Here is a 21,267-nt window from a genome sequence, read left to right as displayed (position 1 = left end):
CTGCATTGAGTGTCTGCCCCCTGGTGGTCAGTGTGCCTCATAGCGACGGGTCATTCCGGTCGTTCGGTTGTAACAGTCTTTTAGGCTTTTATATATATAGATCTGCATGTTCCTTTTTTGATGGCCTTTGAACAACCACTTTTTCTTCAAATTTCCCCTCAAACATTATCTCCCTGAGGAAAGAGTCAGATATTCTTTTTATTTAAACTCCTTACTGGAAGACATGTTTTTTATTGACAGAGAGAGAGAGAGAGAGAGAGAGAGAGAGAGGCAGGCATTGATGTGAGAGAGAAACATCTATCAGTTTCTACCCATAAATGCCCTGGCTGGGGATTGAACCCACAACCTGGGTATGTGCCTTGATGGATTGAACCTGCCATCTTTCTGTGTACGGGACGATGCTTCAAACAACTGAAAAACACTGCCCAGGGCCAGACATTCTTTTTGATATCACTCCATAGATACTCAAGTATGACACTGCTATAGCCCACTCACACTGTAATTTAATTATCTGTAGGGGCCCATGTGAGAAAAGAATGCATATAATATCTTGGTATCCTTAGATGTGGCACAACTGTAGCTTTAAAGAGTTGATTTTAGTTATTTAACAAATACTTGGATGAATGTTTAGTTTCTATGAATGAAGTCTTAGTCTCCATCTGTCAGGCATTATGCTGGTGACAGGTATGCAGACATCAATGGGATAAGGTCCTTGACCTCAAAAAGTGTGCAGTGGGAAGTCAGATGGATAGCAGATGAGGAACAAATTTTCATGTCATGAATGAACGACTGTTTCATTTACAGTTGAAGGATATCAGAAGTTAGGCTACTCTTTTTTTTTTTAAAGAGGTAGATTAAAAATAACTTAAAATTCTGACTTCTAACTTGTTAATAAAAGCAGTTTTGTTATAAGTTTGCCTCTTGAGGAAGTGTTTTCTTATAGACCTAAATGTCAAGCTGTCATAGTGTCTTGTGAAAGAGGAGGTGAGCACTGTCTATATGTTTCAAGTGACTTACTGTAAGTAGGGGTTTACATCAGTCGTAGGTGGAACCTTGGGAGTGAGAACTGCACTAGCTGTCTGAGCTGAACTACTTTCTCTGTACTTTCTACAGTTTGAAATAAAATGGAAGTCTTGGCTACCAGTTCATAACATATATGCAAAAGTTGAAGGATTTTTCCCTAGTTTTAATTTTTCAAATTCTAAGAATTTTTCCTTTCCTGATCTTGTACAGTTTAATAATTGTAAGAACAAAAAAAATATTAGTTAACTGAATATTGTGGTTTATATAGAATTACCATGTATAGCATTTGAGTGTAATATTAAAAATAATTCAGTTTTTCTTTATCGATACAAGTCACTTTTACATTCTAGTAGGCCTTGGTGTTATTTGAGAACTAGCAATTCTTGTACCTTAAAGTCTAGAAATGCTTTTTAAGGCAGCAGGATTTTTAATTGAGAGTGCTGGATTCACAGCGTAATTTTTGTTGCCTCAATCAATTAGGTGAGTTGATTTGTTATTTTTTTGGAAGATTTTTTGGGATTTTGTTATTGGAAGTAAAACATAAGCACATATACTTATTGTATTATATTTGTACCTGTGTTCTTTACTTAATAACTATGAGGGCATTTTTAATGTTATGAAAAATGCAAGTTAGAAGAAATTATATTTTTCTTTTCTGTGTATACAGACCCTAAGCCCTTAAGATACAATTCTTCAAAATGTAGAAGCAATCCATGGACTATTTCCTGTGGCACATGGAATTTTGTAGTTCAGCAAATATAGTCAGGTTGTAAGAAATTTTATTTATTCTGAGTTTAGTTTTTTTTAAAAATTTATTTTATTGTTATTTTATTGAAGATTTCCCCCTTTCTCTCCCTTTTGTTCCCCTCTACCCTTCCCCCACCCCATTCCATGTCTTCACGTGTCTGTGTCTATGGGCTATGACTAATTTATACTTCTAAATCTCTTCTCCTTTTTCAACCATCCACCCCAACACCTCTCCTATATGTCAGCCATCAAAATGTTATCTATATCTATGAGCCTGTTTCTGATCTGCTTGTTTGCTTATTGATTATTATTTGATTTTTAGATTCATATGTATTTATTGCCTTTTTATCTGTCTTATTCTTTTAAAAAATTATTTTTAAAGTATATTTTTATTGATTTCAGAGAGGAAGGGAGAGGGAGAGAGAGATAGAAACATCAGTGATGAGAAAGCATCATTGATTGGCTGCCTCCTGCATGCCCCCTACTGGGGATCAAGCCCACAACCCACGCATGTGCCCTGACCAGGAATTGAACCGTGACCTTCTGGTTCATAGGTCAATGCTCAACCACTGAGCCATGCCAGCTGGGCTATTCTTCTTATTCTTGATTTTATTTTCTTCTTCTTCTTCTTAAAGAAGACTATTTAATATTTCATGTAATACTGGTTTGGTGGTGATGAACTCATTTAACTTTTTCTTGTCTTGGACGTTCTATATCTGATCTTCAGTTCTAAATGATAGCTTTGCTGGGTAGAATAATCTTAGTTGTAGGCCTGTGCTTTTCATCACTTTGAACATTTCTTGCCACTCTCTTCTAGCCTGCAAAATTTCTGTTGAGAAATCAACTGACAGTCATATGGTGCTCCTTTGTAGGTAACTAATTGCTTTACTCTTACTGCTTTTAAGATTCTCTCTTTGTCTTTAACCTTTGGCATTTTAATTATGATGTATTTCGGTGTAGGACTCTTTGGGTTTGTCTTGTTTGGGATTCTCTGTGATTTCTGGACTTGTGTGTCTATTTCTTTCACCAGGTAATGGAAGTTTTCTGTCATTGGTTTTTCAAATGGGTGTTCAGTTTCTTGCTCTTTCTTCTCCTTCTGACATTCCCATGATGCGAATGTTGGTTCACTTGAAGTTGACCCAGAGGCTCCTTACACTATCTTTCTTTATATTTTTGGGTTCTTTTTGCTATTCTGATTGGGTGTTTCCTGCCTCCTTATATTCCAAAGTCTTGATTTGATTCTCAGTGTCCTGTACTGTTAGATCCCTGTAAATTATTCTTTATTTTAGTTAGTGTATTCTTCATTTCTGCCTGGTGCTTTTTATGTTGTTGGTATCTTAAGTTCCTTGAAGTTCTCAGTAAGTTCCTTGAGCATCCGTATAACCATTGTTTTAAACTCTGTATCTGGTAGTTTTCTTGCTTCCATTTCATGTATTTCTTTTTCTAGAGATTTCTTATGTCCTCTTATTTGTGACATGTTTCTTTGTCTCTGCATTTGGCTGTTTCCCTGTCTTTGCTTCTATTGTATTAGGTAGCTCTTCTTTATCTCCTGGACTTGGTAGAGTGGCCTTGTGTAGTAGGTGTCTTATAGGGCCCAGTGGCTCAACATCCTCAGTCACCTAGTTGGGTGCTCCAGGTACGCTTCTTTGTGAACTGTGTGCACTGTCCTGTTGTAGTTGACACCTGTTTGATATTGGCATCAGTGGGAGGGATGATTGTGGGGATTGGCTGAGACTATAGCAGAAGAGCTGCTGTGCAGGAGCTGATCTTATGGAGCAGGACTTGCTTCAGTGGGGCTTTGGTGTTCACTGAGTTTGCCCCTTGAGTGTGTCACTCGTAGAGGTGGTAGGGTTGTGGCCACCAGGTGCCTTGATTCTGGAGCTTTCCTTTTCCCTGCCCAGGGCCACCAACATAAGGTACAAAGCAATATGCAGATGGCTGCTATTTATATTGGGCTTGGAGGTTCCCAGGAGAGGCCAAGCTATGAACCAAGGTGGGCTGCTGCTAGTGCTGGGCCTAGGGCATGCTAAGGCCAGATGCTGCTTGTTTGAGAGATTTTAGAAAAGTACAAAGCATGAGACAAGAGAGGCCAGTTGTATAGAAGAGCTACTGGAAATGGCTTGGATGAGCCTGCAAGTAGGGAGGAGCAGGGTCTCAGGAAATCACCCAGCTGGGGCAAAAGTGTTAGTCAGGTTGATTGATATTCAGATATAGTGCCCCACCTGCCAGGTCTGTGGTAGGGATAGCTCTGCAAAGAAACAATGGCCTCTGCCAGCACTTCTATCTGAGAGAAAGCTTCCTCTCCAGCTCTTATCCTGATTTCAAGCAAGTTAGTTCTTCCCCAAATATACCAGGTTCCTTTCAAGCTGTTGCCCCAGCGCTGGAGATCAGACAGAGTATGTCTGAGTAAGGCCCTTTAAGAGGGAGATGCCTGAGGCCTGCAGCCTCTGTGTCACTCAACCACAATCCCTGCTGGTTTTTACAGCCAGAAGTTGTGGGGACGTCTCTTCCCTGTACTGGACCCCTTGGCTGGGTGGCTTGGTGTGGAGCTGTGATCCCTCACTCCTTAGGGAAACCTCACAGCCATGATATCCCTCTCAATTTAACCCTTTGCACTCGCTTGCTTTTTTTCTCGATTCCTGCTACCGATGCTAACCGTGTCGAGTCACACTCGACATCCGAGTGCAAAAGGTTAAACTACTACATGTGGGTGTGGGAACAACTGGTTCAAGATTCCCCCCTGGGTCTCTGCCCCTTCTAACAGTCTCAATGTGCTTCTTTTTTAATTCCCCAGTTGTAGGGCTAAATTCAGCTAAATTTCAGGTGGTTCTGAATGATAGTTGTAATTTAGTTATATTTTATTTGTAATTTTGATGTGGTTGTGGGAAGTGGTGATTACTATGTTTAACTACACTGCCATCTTGACCAGAACTCATGATTTTCTTTTTCTTTTTAATTTTTAAAAATTGATTTGAGAGAAGAGAGAGAGAGAGAGAGAGAGAGAGAGAGAGAAATGTGAGAGGGAAATAAACATAGATTGGCTACCTCCTGCATGCACCCCGACCAGGGACTGAACCTGCAACCTGGGTATGTGCCCTGACCTGAAATAGAACGGCGATATTCAACCACTGAACCCCACTGGCTGGGCCATCATTAAAAATTTTAATAGTGACAAAGAACATTATTGTTGAAGAGACATAAATTTAATTGGTATTAGAATTTTTAGCGATGGTGATGTAAAGATTTAGCATAGCAAGAAGTTTTAGTGAAGGAATTTTCAGGCAGATAGTAATCAAATCAGGAGAGTGTGGTTTTATAAGCCAGGAGAAAAGGGAGATTTATGAGGAAGAGATGATCAGTAGAATAAAATTAAAGGAAAAACAAGGTTAAATAAGAAAGGACAAAACAGTATGTACTAGTTTAAGTAATTATAAAGGCAGTTTCAATGGAGCAGTTGGATCAGGAGCCAAACTCATCTGTCTTGTTTTCTCCCACACTGGCAAACTGGACAGATAAATATTATTCTTATCAATTTTGGCTGGTATTATTGTTGGTGAATGCAACATATGTTGAAGGGCAATCTTGTAAAGTGACAATATTACATGAGTGGTGACTGATGTTTTTATTTTAATAGGTGACTTTCTCAGCTAGCTTTGAATATCAATTCTATGAAACTAAAATTAATGTGAAATGCTTCTTAATAAAGGAACTCTTTTTCATTTAGATTTTTGACTTCTTTTAATTTCACATTTATTGTAAGAACTTCTTTGTCAAACTGGCCACTTATCTTTGCTACCACAGTTTTAGACTCTGTAGAAAGTTCTCAAAAAAATTTTGACTTTTTTTTACTCTATTTGTTAACTGTGTTATTCCCTCACTCCTTAAAACATGGTAGGTGGGGACAAAAAACCAAGCCATAGACAACCTATTCTGCTCTGCACTCTAGCAGGGCACTACTAAAGTCCTGCCTAATTTCCAGGACCTTTTTATACAATGGAGTAGACTAGGCAAGGGGATATTAACCCTTTGCACTCGCTTGCTTTTTTCAATTCCTTTATTCTACTGCTAACCGTGTCGAGTCACACTCGACTTCCGAGTGCAAAGGGTTAATACACTAGAGGCCCAGTGCATGAAGTTTGTGCACAGGTGGGGTCCCTAGGCCTGGCCGGTGATCAGGGCCGATTGGGGCCTTCTGGCTGCCGGCTGGGGCCTTCCTTCTGGTTGCTGGTCAGGACCTTCCCTCCTGCAGCCCCTCCCCCTGACCAGCCCCGCCTTCCTGCCAGCAACCGGCTGCTGGCCGGGCCTTCCTCCCAGCCTCAAGCTGCCAGTCCGGGCCTTCCTGCTGGCTGCTGGCTGGGGCTTGCTGGATGGGGAGAGGGATCGTGGGAGGTTGGCTGGCTGCGGGAAGTTGGCTGTGGGAGTGCATTGACCACAAGGGGACAGCTCTTGCATTGAGCATCTGCCCCCTGGTGTTCAGTGCGCATCATAGCAACCAGTCGTTCTGGTTATTCTGGTCTTTCCGGTGTTCTGGTCGTGTAGGCTTTTATATTGTACTAGAGGCCCGATGCGCGAAGATTCGTGCAAGAATGGGCCTTCCTTCCCTTGGCTGCCGGCACCGCCTTTGCTCTGGCCGGAGCCGCCTTTCCGCCTTCCCACATTGCCCAGAGGCCCGGAGCAGCTGGGGTGGTGCAGAATGCCTGCGTTGTCACCATGGTGATGACACAAGCATCCCGCCCCACCCCTGGCCGCTCAGTGCCTGTGTATGCAAATTAAGCCGCCTTCTTTGTTGGGTTAATTTGCATACTCACTCCTGATTGGCTGGTGGGTGTTGCAAAGGTACAGTCAATTAGCATGTTACTCTTTTATTAGTGTAGACTAGGAGCCCAGCGTGCGATTCGAAATCGCGTGGCGCCACCCACCCTCGAGTTGCCAGTCCAGCCCTGCCTCCCTCCCCAGGCCCTGCAGCAGCCACAGCCACTGCCGGTTGGGCCCTGCCTCCCTCTCAGGCCCTTGAAGCAGCCACGGCCACTGCTGATCAGGCCCTCCCCCAGCGCAGGCGCGTGGAGGCCCATGCCGCCCTACCCCCGATGCTGCGTGCACAACCTCCTCCTGTCCGCTCAACCCAATACAGTGTCCCAGTTAATTAACATATTTCTCTATTATTTATATAGATATAGATAAACTACATGTATTGATTTTAGCTGTTGGGAAGGGGAAAATCCTCTATGCTTCTAGGTTCTTCTGGCTGGTCTAAGAATTAAATTGGCATGAGACAGATTTACAGAAGAAGAACAAATTTAATTACGTATGTACTGGGGCTCCATAGGAACATGGGGCCCACAGGTGGTCAGCAACTGGGGCATATAAGCTATTATGAACTAAGAAGAGGGGTAGGAGTCTGCTACTTCAGAGGGGAGGAAGGCAGTTCCCATGGAGATGGATAAACATCTGTTTACTGGGCCATGAGTAGACAATGGGATACAGAGAGGACTTTGGTCTCTAAGCCCTATCACACCTAACATATTCTTTGTAATATCTCTGGTGAAAGCTCTTTCAAGACTAGGCTGTTTATCTAAATTCTCTTAGGCAGTTAAGGGGGAGGTAAAAAGCCCTTCCTGAGTCTTTTGTTTCTTAAAAAGAATCAGCCCAAAATAAACTCATGACAAACATATTTTGGGGTGCTAAATTCTTGTTTCCCAACACAGCCAAAGTCAAAGGAGAAGCCATAGAGTGAGTCTAATAGAAGCTTTCTTCTTGTAAAAAAACTATTTCTATTGATTTTTAGAGACAGAGGAAGGGAGAGGGAGAGAGAAAGAGAAACATCGATGTGAGAGTGCAACATCGATTTGCTACTTTCTGCCCTCCCCCTACCGGGGATCGAGCCAGCCACGGGGCCATCTGGCCCGACTAGGAATTGAACCAGCAACCTTTTGATGCACAAGGCCCAGCCAACTGAGCCACACTGGCTAGGGCAAAGCTTTCTTTAGCTTACAGATTCAACTCTTTTATATGTACTCCTCTTTGGACCATAAATTCCCTCCTTATTTTTCCTCAGATCATCCTGAAGGGTGAATCTACTTGATCACATGTGCCTCTGTTTCTAATTACTACATAATACATTTTGTGTGTGTATGTGCGTATGAATTTTTTATTATGATTGCATTACTATAAGATAGAGTTCTTTTTGCCATAGCATCTAGGAATAAATATGAACTTAGAAAACTTAACAAAGACCTTTAGCTCTATCTGCTCAGATTCCTACTCCACTCTTGGCTGTTTTTACCTTTGTTACAGGTGAAAGAATGCAAACCATTCCACAGTTCTGCCATTTTAAATTTCTTGTTTTTGTCTCTCCCTGGGGACCTATAGGACGTCCCCTGAGATTGCTAACTTAAGTCGTCTGTTTTCCCTAGATAACCTGACACATTTCCTCATATACCACAGGTGCCCTTTCTGGTTGATATTTACCACTTAACAGATGAATTTTGATACGTAAGATGGCATATTGGATGGACATAATATAGAGACAATCTTGTAGTTATCTCCATAAAGATCCTTTAACAATGAGGGAAATCATTAAGGAAAAGGCATTATTTTGTGCTCATTACAACAAATGGAATAGGGTGTTGAAAAGAAAAGTTAGATTAGCAGCAAAATTAAAAAGTCATTGCTCCATGTGTTGGGGGAGGGAGAAATGGATAGGTGAAACAGAGAGAATTTTTAGGGCAGTGAAACTACTCTGGATGAGACTTTAATGGTGGACACATGTCATTACACATTTGTCATAACCCAAGGAATACAATACCAAGAGAGAACCCTAATGTAAACTCTGGACTTTGGGTGATAATGTTAGGTCAGTGTAGGTTCATTGATTGTAATGAATGTACTGCTGCAGTGCACTATGTTGATACTGGCAGGGGGGCTTGTGTGTAGAGGGGGTGGTGGGTGTATAGAAAATATCTTTACGTTCTGCTCAATTTTGCTTTGAATTTAAAACTACTCTAAAAAATAAAGTATGTTTAAAAACAAACAAAATAGTTTATGCTCATTAACATTTTAGAACCATCCAGAAGATGAAATGTACTTTCTCTGACTCAAGATGAATGAGTTAACTTATTTGGGAGATTTGTGTACCTCTCATGTTTCACTCCCTAGCTATGTCATTTGATAAGTATTTAAAAGCTTTAAATTTAGTTGTTTATATTATTCTCCACTAACATTTGTTTCCCATTTACCTCTAGGATTGAAGTTCGAGGAAATTCAAGAAAGATTTGGTGAGGAGTTCTTTAATATATGCTTTGATGAGAACGAGAGAGTCCTTCGAGCTGTAGGTGGCACGTTGCAGGACTTTTTTAATGGCTTCGATGCTTTGTTGGAACACATTAGAACTTCTTTTGGAAAACAGGCCACTCTGGAGTCACCATCATTCCTATGCAAAGAGCTCCCTGAAGGTACTCTCATGCTCCACTACTTCCACCCTCACCAGATTGTGGGCTTTGCGATGCTGGGGATGATTAAGGCCGCAGGAAAGAAGATCTATCAGCTGGATGTGGAAGTGGAACAGGTTGCAAATGAGTTATGCTCTGATGGCTCAAACCCAGGCAACTGTAGCTGTCTCACTTTTCTTATCAAAGAATGTGAAAGTACTAATATCTCGAAGAACCTTGCACAGGGAACCTCCCAAGTTCCCGAGGACCTCAGAATTAGCATCAACACCTTCTGCAGAGCCTTTCCTTTCCACTTGATGTTTGACCCCCACATGTCAGTCCTTCAGCTGGGGGAAGGCCTGAGGAAGCAGCTTCGATGTGACACTCACAAAGTGCTCAGTTTTGAGGACTGCTTCGAGATCGTTTCTCCGAAGGTTACTGCCACCTTCGAAAGGGTCCTGCTGCGACTGTCCACCCCATTTGTGATTAGGACCAAGCCTGAGGCTTCTGGCACGGAAAATAAAGACAAGGTAAGTGGCCATGAACTTGAGATGGGTGATGGGAACTAGAAGAGTGTGTAATTATTTCAGTAAATTACATGCCGGCTGTACTTGTAATTATTTAGGCAAGAGAGCTTAAAGTGCCATTTAGAGAATTACTGGTCCCTGGATGTATGTAATAAGATTTGGCCCTATTCCCAGCCATTTTGCATAGTGTTTGCCTCTTCCATTAATTTATTTCAGCATATAAAAATAAGACATTTATTAATATGAGCCATAGTAATTATAAAAATGATAGGGTTCATTCAAAATCTGGTATTGTAGATCCATGAATATTTCCACTGATTGAAGACAAATTATGAGAGAAAAGGTAACCCTGGTTTCAGCATTGTGGGTCTTGCTTGCCTTATCCTTAAATAAATATAGGTCAGGAATTAGCTACACTTTGAATATGTTCTGTTCTAAATTTCATAATCTCGGTACATCTGTTTTACATTCTAGTTTTGTCTTAACATTTAGAATTTTTCTAACAGTTGGAAATGAAGCAACTATCTCAGAGTTTCAATTAAATTTTAATGTTGAAATAAAAGACTCATTTCCTTGGAACAGTGGACCCAGGAATGTTTATTGTAAATTTTTTGAAACCCTTTTGGAAACATCTGGATTATAAATTATAAATAAATATGAAAGGATAACAGAAGTATATCTTAAGTAGTTGAGTTTAGACAAATATATTCCCTCAGGTAAATATTTTTTTTTTAGAAAAAAGTCAACATTAAAATAATTAATAAAATAAACATTAAAATAAATAATAAATAATAAAGAAAAATCAGCTATGACTATTTTAAATTTGGTAATATACTTTCAGTAATTAAAAGGAAAACTAATGCTAATCATCAGAATAGACATTTGAATGTACACTTAGTTTTCAATAGAGATTCTTTTCAATATTTTGTATGAAGGTAAATAAAGATGCGTTAGGCTTGTTTCCAAGCATTTTGGGAAAGCTGTTGGCTTTCAGAAATGAATTGGTTGCTCTGGGCCAAAAGAAGAGTTGCAGAAACAATTAAAAACTCAGTGAATGAATAATCTACACATATTCTAGAGTGCCTGCAATAAAAAAAGGCAGAGTCAGGTATTTTTGAGGATTTTAATCAACGTGAGTTTTATAATTGATTCATTTTTATAATTTTGAAAATCAATGGAAAAATTTTAAACAAAATATCAGAGAAAGATGGAAGGATGCACATCCATTTAGTATAACTGAATCAGGTGATGTAGGAAAAATCATCCATTTGTGTTTTCATCATATAAGTTCAGAGACTAGAAAACATCTAAGGAAAGCCTGAAGATTCCATTTTAGTACATTTTTGGATATTTTAGTCTGAATGAACTATATTATTCATATTTGATTACACATGATGTTTTAAATAATATTTTTCACATGTGCAATATATATATTCAATAATTGCTATCCATTTTGAATCTCTTTAGATTGGAAGACAGTTGTTAAATGTGTATTTTTGTCCCTATTTGTAGTTGCGTTAAAACCGGAATTATTGTAGCTTTTGTACCATAGGGAATATTAAAGCTGTTGCTTCTGTCTTAAAGAAGTACCATATTTGGCTAGGAGGATTTGTAGCATATTTGGTCTTTAGAATGGAAGTTAATATTTTTGAAATGTGCCTACAGTAGAATGTATTATTAGCAATGTTAATTGCTTTATATTTTTTGGTAGACTTGAGAAAAATTAACTCAATTTAAAGTTACTGCTTCAGATTCCCCCCGCCATTCATAATTCATCTGGCTGGTATTTCTATTTAATTTGTATACCAGGGTAAGAAATAGACATAACGAAATGATGACTCAAATGTCAAGGCCCCCTGCCAGTTCCAATAATAAGGGACTGTGCTTATTGAGAAGATGCAATTATAATTTAAACATGTTAGTGGCGGTTTAAAAATAAAGCGATAGGCAGGATTTTCAGTTAGAATAAGAATAATAGTCTGGCTATCCTACCTTTGCATTTCTGCTTCTTACCTGGGCTTACCAGGATGGATGATTTGTGAGGCCATAGTTGGCCCAAACGGAAACCATAGTTAATAAAGTTGTGACATGGAGTCTTAACTAGATAGGTAACATTTTTAAATTATTATGTTGCCAAATTCCACATTTGTAGTTACTTAAAACATGGAAAGAAGGAAGAAAAACCAGGGTTAAAAATTATTATTCTGTTGATAAATTTTACCTTGATTCATTATTTCCCCCATAATAGTTCCATGTTGTACCATGTTTCTAATTCTTTAGTGGGCTTTGATAAGAAAGTGCTTTTAAAAAGTAATTTAGGATTTATTTCTTTCTCTAACAGTGAAGGCTTTCATAGTAATTTGAATATTTTGACTATTCATTTTAATACCTATGAACCACCACCCCTGTTGTCAAAAAACAACAACAAAACAAACCAACAAAAACATGAAGCCAAATGACAGTAAATTATTTGCAAATTGAACTATAATGCTTTAGCTAAACCATGATCTTTGTCATTTTGTGTTGTTAGTCAGTGGTTAATTGCATGGCGAGGGGTGGAGCGTGCTTGTGAGCAATTTGATGAGATACTGATGAAACAGAAAATCACCACTGTAGTTTTAAAGAGTTATAAAGACATAAGGATTGATTACCAAGAATGTCACCGACAGGCAACTGATGGCAGTAATTGTGGCCAGGTTTTAATTAAACAGAATTTTGAGGTAAAATGAACTTTTCCAGATGGCTTGTAAAAGCTCTGATTTCCATTTTATTTTGGTTCCCTCTACATCTTCTCTAAGTGATCATCCATGCCTCACGTATTCTTCTTTCTCAATTTTATTGTTTCCCATATGGCATTCCTATGTTTTTGTTTTTCTTTAAGCTCAACTTCCTTTTTTCATCATCTTCTCTTATCAGATGTCAGGCATTAAATATGAATTAGTTGGTTAATTGTTTTTTTATTTAAAAATTTTTTGTTAAGGTTCACCCAAGGATATTTTTTCCATTGATTTTTAGAGAGAGAAGAAGGCGAGAGGAAGAGAAAGAAAAGAAACATTAATGTGAGATAGACACATCAATTGGTTGCCTCCTGAACCTGCCTGATTAGGGCCTGGGTCCAACCTGCAACCCAAGTATGTGCCTTTGACCAGGAATTGAACCACTGGTCCTTCAGTGTGTAGGCCCACACTCTAACCACTGAGAGAAACCAGCCAGGGAAGTTCATTATTTTAAAAAACAGATTCAGCATTGGGAATTAAGACTGAATTGGGAACCCATGTTATTGTGCTGTCTATCTTTCAGGTCATTCTAATCTATTATTGTTCTTAGAATTTGGAAGTTTATCCTATAGGTCTTTTGAGGCATTGTGGTAGTTTAAGAAGAAATTTTTTGCAGTCCAATATGCAGTTTAGGTATTAACATTTGGTCACATAAACTAACTCATTGACTCCAAAGCAGTTTTTTTTTTTTTTTTTGTATGTAAGAGACTGCATTTGTAGTAGGACTGTTATAAATTAGAGGAATGGCACATAGTCTCCTTCTCTGCATTGTGGAGTCGTGATGTATGGGGCAAGTGTCCACAGACTGAGAGAGAGGTATCTCTGACAATCATGATTTTTAGTAAGTCTCGTAATCTCTGAGCCTCAAATTGATTCATTTGGAAATTAAGGAACCTAGACTAATCATTAATATTTTTACTCGTTAGAAGTCGTTCTTAGCAATATATAAATTTATATGAATTCAATTGATCATGAAGCTTTCTATCATTCCTGTAATTCAACAAATTCAGATGCATTTTTAGAGAGGCAGAGGGGAATCTGACTTTTCAACCATTCTGTTATCAAGGCCAAGCTAAAATAATTCTCTGGCAGCTTACGCTGTCAAATAACTCAGAAAGTTATTTGTGAGGATTAAATGACACACTCCATGTAAAGTTCTTATTAAATCTTCGGCTCTAGGTTAAGTGTTAAATAAATGTTCATTATTTTCACTTCTACCATGACTAGTATTATTGTTTCTTTCTACTTGTATCATTCCTCCTATCCAGTTTCTGCTTCATTTCTTGCCACTGGAGGTGGTCAGCATGTTTAATAATTTTAGAGAAATAGCAAGCATACCTAACATCTTCACAATATATGACTTGGGCCCTGCTGCTTGTCTTTTTTTAAAAATTGATTTGAGAGAGAGAGAGAAGGGAGAGAGAAAGAGAGAGAGAGAGAGAGAGAGAGAGAGAGAGAGAGAGAGAGATCCATTAGTTGTTGTTCCACTTACATATGCATTCGTTAGTTGCTTCTTTTATGTGCTCTGACTGGGGAATCACACCTGCAACCTTGGCATCTGGGGAGGATGCTCTGATCAACTGAGCAGCCGGCCAGGGCTTGTCTTCTTAATAGACTGGAAGACCCCCTTGTCACTTAAGCTGTAGGAACTCTGGATCTGCTTTCTAATGTAGACTATCGTTGCTTTAAAATTCCTAGTCTCCTTTTCAGTTTGGAACCAAGTTTCTATCACCTGTGTCTACTAGCCTCTTTCATGCTCCTTTGTTGCAGCACTTGGCCTTGCCAGTGGCTTTTAAAATAAAATGGACTTGTTATCTTAGGCACAATCTGAAACAGCGATGGATTTTGAGAAACAATAAGAATGTGAGCTCTTTTGACGTTTTTTTCTTAGTAGCAACGCTTCAAAGAACTTTAATAACACTGTGGAAGGAGTCCGGCACTTGAAGTACACCATCTCTAGGACAGAGCAATGGCATTGTTACGCACCTTCCTGTAGTTCTCAGGTTTGGAACTGAAGAAGAGTTTCACAACACATTTCCTTTTCGGTCCCCAGAAATATCCTCATATTTGTTTTATTAATTAGAAGCTGTGAAACAAATGCTGGGAAATAATTCTCAAAGAATAAGGGAAGAATTAACCTCTGATATCTGTGGTCAAATCAGTTTTCAAAATGCTTTTTAATCTTTTCCAGATGCATGCCCCATTCTTTCTGACATGATGATTGAAAAGTTTAAAATATACTTATTCATCTTACCATGCCATAATGACACTGTTGAAAGACAAGTTTCATCGGGCTGTCAAGAATAGATTCTTTGACTTCAGCTTTAATTTAACTTGGGGAAATGTGAGCTTTTCTTCTCTGTTTGGATCATAATATTCTTTAGAAAATTTCAAATATTGAACAATATTTTTAGTGATGGACAACATGACAGAACTCTTTTTAAAACTGGCATTATAGAACATAGACATAACATCATTAAAATTATCTGGAATTTTTTTGCTCTTGCAATTATAAATGGGATCTATTAATTTTTGTGTTGTTCATTTTCCTCTAGAACTTTCCCCTGACCATAAACTGCCTTTTTTAAAGTATGCTAGACAAATTGAGGTTCTGATGCAGTTATTACTGTGGTTCATCCTGGCTCTCTCTCGATTTTTTTATGCCTATAATGTTAGCATTATTGTGTAATGCTATGTTACTATACAGTTACTGTATTATCTATGTCAGAGGATAGATAGATGATTATATAGGGAATTATAAATTTCTTAGAATGATCCTTATGCTTAAAGTGCACATTTTGCCATGTTTTTATTTTTGTTAGCAGGAAATATTGCAGCCCTGAATTTAGAAGGGAGAAGACTAGATATCATTTAGTTACCAGAGGCTTGGTGCATGAAATTTGTGCACTCAGGGGAGAGGGGTGGGTGTTCCTCAACCCAGCCTGCTCCCTCTTGCAGTCCAGGAGCCCTCAGGGGATGTCCGACTGATGGCTTAGGCCCACTCCCACCTAAGCCATCAGTCGGACATCCTTAGTGCTGCTGCAGAGGCGGGAGAGGCTCCCTCCACCGCTGCTGTGCTCGCCAGCCGTGAGCCCGGCTTCTGGTTGAGCGGCGCTCCCCCTGTGGGAGTGCACTGACCACCAGGGGGCAGCTCCCGCATTGACATATGCCCCCTGGTGGTCAGTGCACATCATAGCGACCGGTTGTTCTGCCATTTGGTCGATTTGCATATTAGCCTTTTATTATATAGGATCGTGTTGTAGGTTCTGCTGCGGGTGGAAATTAGCCCCTTAGTTAAAAATTGTTTACAATCTTCCTTTAATTCTTCCCTTTCAACTTAGAATCATTTAGGTGGTAACTTAAGTATCAATAAGTTAAAAAGCAAAGACTTGTTAATGGTGTTCTCTTCATTCACATTAACATTTTTGTAAGTATTAAGTGAAATAATTTTTAATAAATGTATATAACTGGGCAACTATCACAACAATGCAATTTTAGAACACCTTATTGTCACCCAAAGGCTTCTGTACCTATTTGCAGTTAATCCCTGCTTCTACTCCCAACCCCAGACAACCATTGTCCTACTGTCATTTTATAGATTTGCCTTTTCTAGACATTTCCTATAAATGAATTCATATAATATATAGTCTTTTTTTAAAAAAAATAATGTTTTTGAGGTTTATTTATGTGATTGCACTTAGGAGCAATTTGATCATTTTTAGTACTGAACAGTATTCCATTGCATAGATATACCATTATATTTTTTACCCATTCATCAGATAATGGACACTGAATTCTTTTCAGATTTTGGCTATTACCAGTAATGTTTCAATGAACATTTGCATACAGCAGTTTGTGTTGAATATATTTCCATTCCTCTTGGGTAGATTATTATGACAGGGGTTGCTGTATTATATGGTAAGTGTATGTTTAACTTTTATGAGAAATTGCCACACTGTTTAAGAAGGAGGCTATGCCATGTCACATTTGACCAGCTACATATGAGGGTTAAAGTTTCTTCATATCCTCACTAACACTGGGTATTGTCACCTTTTTTGGTCATACCCATCCTAGTGGGTACAAAGTGGAATCTTGAGTTTTAATTTACATTTCCTCAATGTCTAATGATTTAAGCATCTTTTCTTGTGCTTAGTAGCCATTGACATAATTTCTCTGATTAAATGTTCTAACCAAATGTTTTGCCCATATTTAATTGTGTTGTTTGTCTTTCTACTTTTGAATTATAGCTTTTTAAAAAATCCTCACCCGAGGATATGTTTACTGGTTTTAGCGGGGGGGGGGGGGGGGGGGGGGAGGGGGGAACATACCTGCATGAAACATTGATCAGTTGCTTCCCATACACACCCCCACTGGGGATCAAAACCACAACCTAGGTATGTGCCCTGACCAGGAATCAGACGGGCAACTTTGTGGTTTATGGGATGATACTCCTATCAATTGAGCCACCTGGCCAGAACTGAATTATATTGTAAAAATATATACAGCCCTAGCCAGTTTGGATCAGTGGATAGAGCGTTGGCCTGCGGACTGAAGGGTCCTGGGTTCGATTTCAGCCAAGGGCACATGCCCGGGTTGCAGGCTCAGTCCCCAGTAGGGGGTGTGCAGGAGGCAGCTGATCAATGATTGTCTCTCATCATCGATGTTTCTATCTCTCTCCCTCTCCTTACCGCTCTGAAATAAATAAAGAAATATATTTAAACCAAGAGTAGTTCAAAACGTTGGAAAACATTTAAAAAATAAATAAAAATATATTCATTATGGATTACATTGAATTAGAAAGGTTTACAATCTTCCTTTAATTCTGTCAACAAGAATTCTGTATCTAGAAAAACCATAGAAAATTAAGGTGAAATAAAAACATTTCCAGATGAGCAGAGTAATGGAACTCTGTATTTTGAAGGACAATTTTAATGGTACCAATATTTTCTTTTATGGATCATGCTTTTGGTATGATATCTAATACATTTTTGTAACTCAAGACTCATGGACATTGTCTCCTTTATTTTTTTTCTAGAAATTTTATAATCTTAGCTCTTAACTTTAGGCCTGTGATCCATTTTGAGGCATACTTTGTGTATGCCATGAGGAGCTAAGTTTTCATCGTTTGTTTGCATATAGACATCCAACTGTCTCAGTAAATTTTATTGAGAAAACTATCATTTTACTATTGTATTGACTTGCAACTTTGTCAAAAATTAATAACCACAAAATTTCCTCTAGCCTTTATATTCTTTTCTATTTTTAAAAAAAATCTAACTTTATGCTGATAATTCAGTTTTTTGATTACTGTATCAAAGTTAAACTTTGCAATTGGATGTGTTAAGTGCTTCAAGTTTGTTCTTTTTCAAAATTTGTTTTAACTATTCTAGGTTCTTTACATTTCCACATAAATATTATTATTTTTTAAAATAATTTCTTTATTGATTAAGGTGTTACATACATGTCCATTACCCTCCTAAACCTCCCTACTCATGCCCTCACCCCCCTGTACATTTCCACATAAATATTTTAATCAATTTGCCAATTTCTGAAAAAGCTTCCAGAATTTTGATAGGGATTGTGCTAAATCTGTAGATCAATTTAGAAAGAATAGGCATTTTAACAGTAATGAGTCTTTCATTCCATGAAGATACTTCTCTTAATTCATTTAGATCTTCTTTAATTTTTGTCAAAAATATTTTACAGTTTTTAGCCGAAACCGGTTTGGCTCAGTGGATAGAGCGTCGGTCTGCGGACTGAAAGGTCCCAGGTTTGATTCCGGTCAAGGGCATGTACCTTGGTTGCGGGCACATCCCCGGTAGGGGGTGTGCAAGAGGCAGCTGGTCGATGTTTCTCTCTCATCGATGTTTCTAGCTCTCTGTCCCTTTCCTTTCCTCTCTGGAAAAAGTCAATAAAATATATTTAAAAAAAATATTTTACAGTTTTCAGTGTTAGAGGCCTTGCATTTTTTGTTAAATCTATTTTTGGTTTTGTTTGTTAATCCTTACACAAGGACATTTTTTCCCAATTATATATATAATTGTTGTAATAATTATATATATAATATATATAATTTCAATTATATGATATATGGGTTTTTAAAAAGGAATTAGGAAAAGAAAGAACAATATATTAAAGTGTATGCATACATTCTCTTATATTTATCCACATATTAGCCATTACCAGTGCTTTTATTTCTTCTCATGTATTCATGTATTTCTTTCAACCTGAGGGAGTTCCTTTAGTATGCTTAGTACAGTACACTTACTAGTCAAAAGTTCCATTACTCTGTTCATCTGGGAATGGTTTTATTTCACCTTAATTTTCTATGGTTTTTCTAGATATAGAATTCTTGTTGACAGTAGTCCCCCCCACCCCCAGCAATTTGAATATATAATTTGCTCTTTTTGGCCTCTAATATTTATAATGAGAAGTTAGTTATTAATTGTATTGTTATTTCTCCCTATTTCTATGAAGGACATAGAACATGTGACTGTAATAGAGAGTGATTGGTCTCAGGGGTTGAAGAGATTGATTGGGCAGAGAATACCTCAATGAAAAAAAAATGGCACATGATCCTTTCAAAACATATCTAAGGCTTATGTATTTCTCTCATATCCTAATGCTGAAAGGATTCCTTAAGTGGTTGCTCCATGATGCCATGTGACACATTTTGTGTCCTTGCACACCAGTTTAATTTCTTCTTTTTTCTTCATTTTTTACTTAGTGTTGACACTATTACAGATGTCTCCATCTCCCCATTTCCCCCTCCACCCAGCTTCTGCCTCCCCTTCCCTCTTCCTTTTTTTAAATAGAACTATATCTTTTTGTAGCCACTGAAAATTTTATTAATATATTTTATATTTTTTCAATCTGTTATTATATTCCTTTTGATTTTTTATCATAAAATAATTTTTATTTTTTTTTGTAAAGTGTAGAAAAGAAGAAAAACATCTTTTTATTATTAATAACCCTGAAATGTCTACTGATGACATTTTGGTGTACCTATTTTTACTTTTTACCCCAAATCTCATTAGTCATGTAATTGTAAAAAATTACATTTTCAAAACTCTTTGTTTTTCCAATAAAGTAATATGTGCCAATTTAGTGTTTAACATTTTTTTTCAGATTTATTTTAGTAGTGCATTTAGCTATTTTTGGTGTTGTATTTTTCTCTGATTACTCATTAGCAGTCCACCGTATTTTGGCACATCTAGTACCCCAACCTTCATTACTTCCTATACGGTAGTTTTTTATTCTCTTCAATTTATTCTCCTGTAAAAATATTTATGAAGAAATTTCTGTTCAAAAACTTCTGATGTAAATCTAGACGTTATCAGTCAATACTGTTTACATGTTTCATATCTCCTCTTAATGCTGAACTTTATGTTTTGTATTGGTAGCTTAGATTGAAGTTACTGCTGTATTTCTGAGTATATATTTTTCTATGTGGTCATATGGTAACCCAGCAATTGCAGCTGAACCTCAAGGCCCATATGTACCTTTAGACTTCCTTTTTTTCTCTGAGCAACAATAATACTCTGGGCCAGTCGAGCCCTCCAAGAACATTAGAAAAACATTGACATGTCAGTGTTGTTATGACAACACTGCAAGATGCATCACCTAAGAGTACATGCAGCAGTTATCTTAGCAACTGTAACCCTATATTCAGCTGAGGTCTGCAGATATTACTGCTACTCTGTTTTCAGTGTGTTGGGAAGATGGCTTAGGTGGTCATAGTAACTGCCTCCGACTTCCTGAAGTATATTCAGGACAGAAAAAGGTATCAGAGGCATGGCAACATAACACAATAGGTTCCTTTTTCTCCTTTTATCAAATTATGTGTTGACTCGTCAAAGATTCTGAGATTTGGTATGTGGGTACCAGAATTGAGGTCACAATTCTTGCTTGCAATAGCAATTTTAAAATCATAAATTAAGCGTTTCTTTTTAAAGTGGGTTTTGTGATGGTGTCTGTTATGATTCTGATTGAAACAAGTAGCTTCACATGTGTCTTGGTTTGGCATCTCTTCTGAACAAGCACAGCAGTGTTGACAGGCAGTGTTGTGTGTAATTAAGAATATATCTCTGGAGCAGAACTTCCCAAGTTCAAATCTCTGTCATTTGCTAGCTGAGTGACTTGGAGCAATTTAAAAAAGTTGTTTTTCTTACCAACCTGATGGCCAGTGGGCTTCTCCTGTCCTCTCTCATTTTCTTGGCACAAATAACTATCACATTTTTCTGACTTCCACAAATGTCTACTACTTCTTTCAGCTTTACCACCAAACTTATCTGACATTCTGTGGGCTGTTTTCTTTATCTTTAATCTTTAGTTTGATTAAGCCCTAATCCCTTTGTTATATTTTAATATCATTTATTCTTAATGTGGTTTAATATTTAAAAAGCATTTCTATGTACATGTGCACGCACACACACAAACACATAGGGTTTGCAAAAGTAGGTTTATAATTGTTCATATGGAAAATAATATAATAATAAATAATACAAGAATAAACTCTATGTTTCATGTACTCACAACTGTAAACTTATTTTTGCCTACTCTGTATATATGCATATGTATTAATATACACACACACAGATCTTTCAATATTCTAGGTACTGTTTTAAGTACCTTGCATGAAAATATTTATAAAAATGGAAACTGCCATCAATTATTTGAATAGTAGTAAAATAGAAGAGGGATATTATTTATTCTAGTTTGTTTCAGAAGGCAAAAATCAGATCAAAGAGTAGATTTATAAGGAAG

General features: G+C 37.8%; 1 protein-coding gene across 2 annotated transcripts in view; it reads left to right on the top strand.

Moving 5' to 3' along the window:
* Nucleotides 1–21,267, top strand: part of GUCY1A2 (guanylate cyclase 1 soluble subunit alpha 2) — a 352,258-nt gene that overhangs the window by 73,308 nt on the left and 257,683 nt on the right. For both annotated transcript variants that reach the window (XR_008557856.1, XM_028132015.2), the window contains exon 4: nucleotides 9,012–9,727. Coding sequence is in view for 1 of the 2 variants with exons in the window: in XM_028132015.2 (XP_027987816.2) it covers nucleotides 9,012–9,727 (716 nt within the window). In the remaining variant the exon portion in view is untranslated. The remainder of the gene's footprint in view (nucleotides 1–9,011; nucleotides 9,728–21,267) is intronic.

The sequence above is a fragment of the Eptesicus fuscus genome, chromosome 13 (genome assembly GCF_027574615.1).
Source record: "Eptesicus fuscus isolate TK198812 chromosome 13, DD_ASM_mEF_20220401, whole genome shotgun sequence".
NCBI lineage: Eukaryota > Metazoa > Chordata > Mammalia > Chiroptera > Vespertilionidae > Eptesicus > Eptesicus fuscus.
This window is presented reverse-complemented; position numbering and strand designations above follow the sequence as displayed.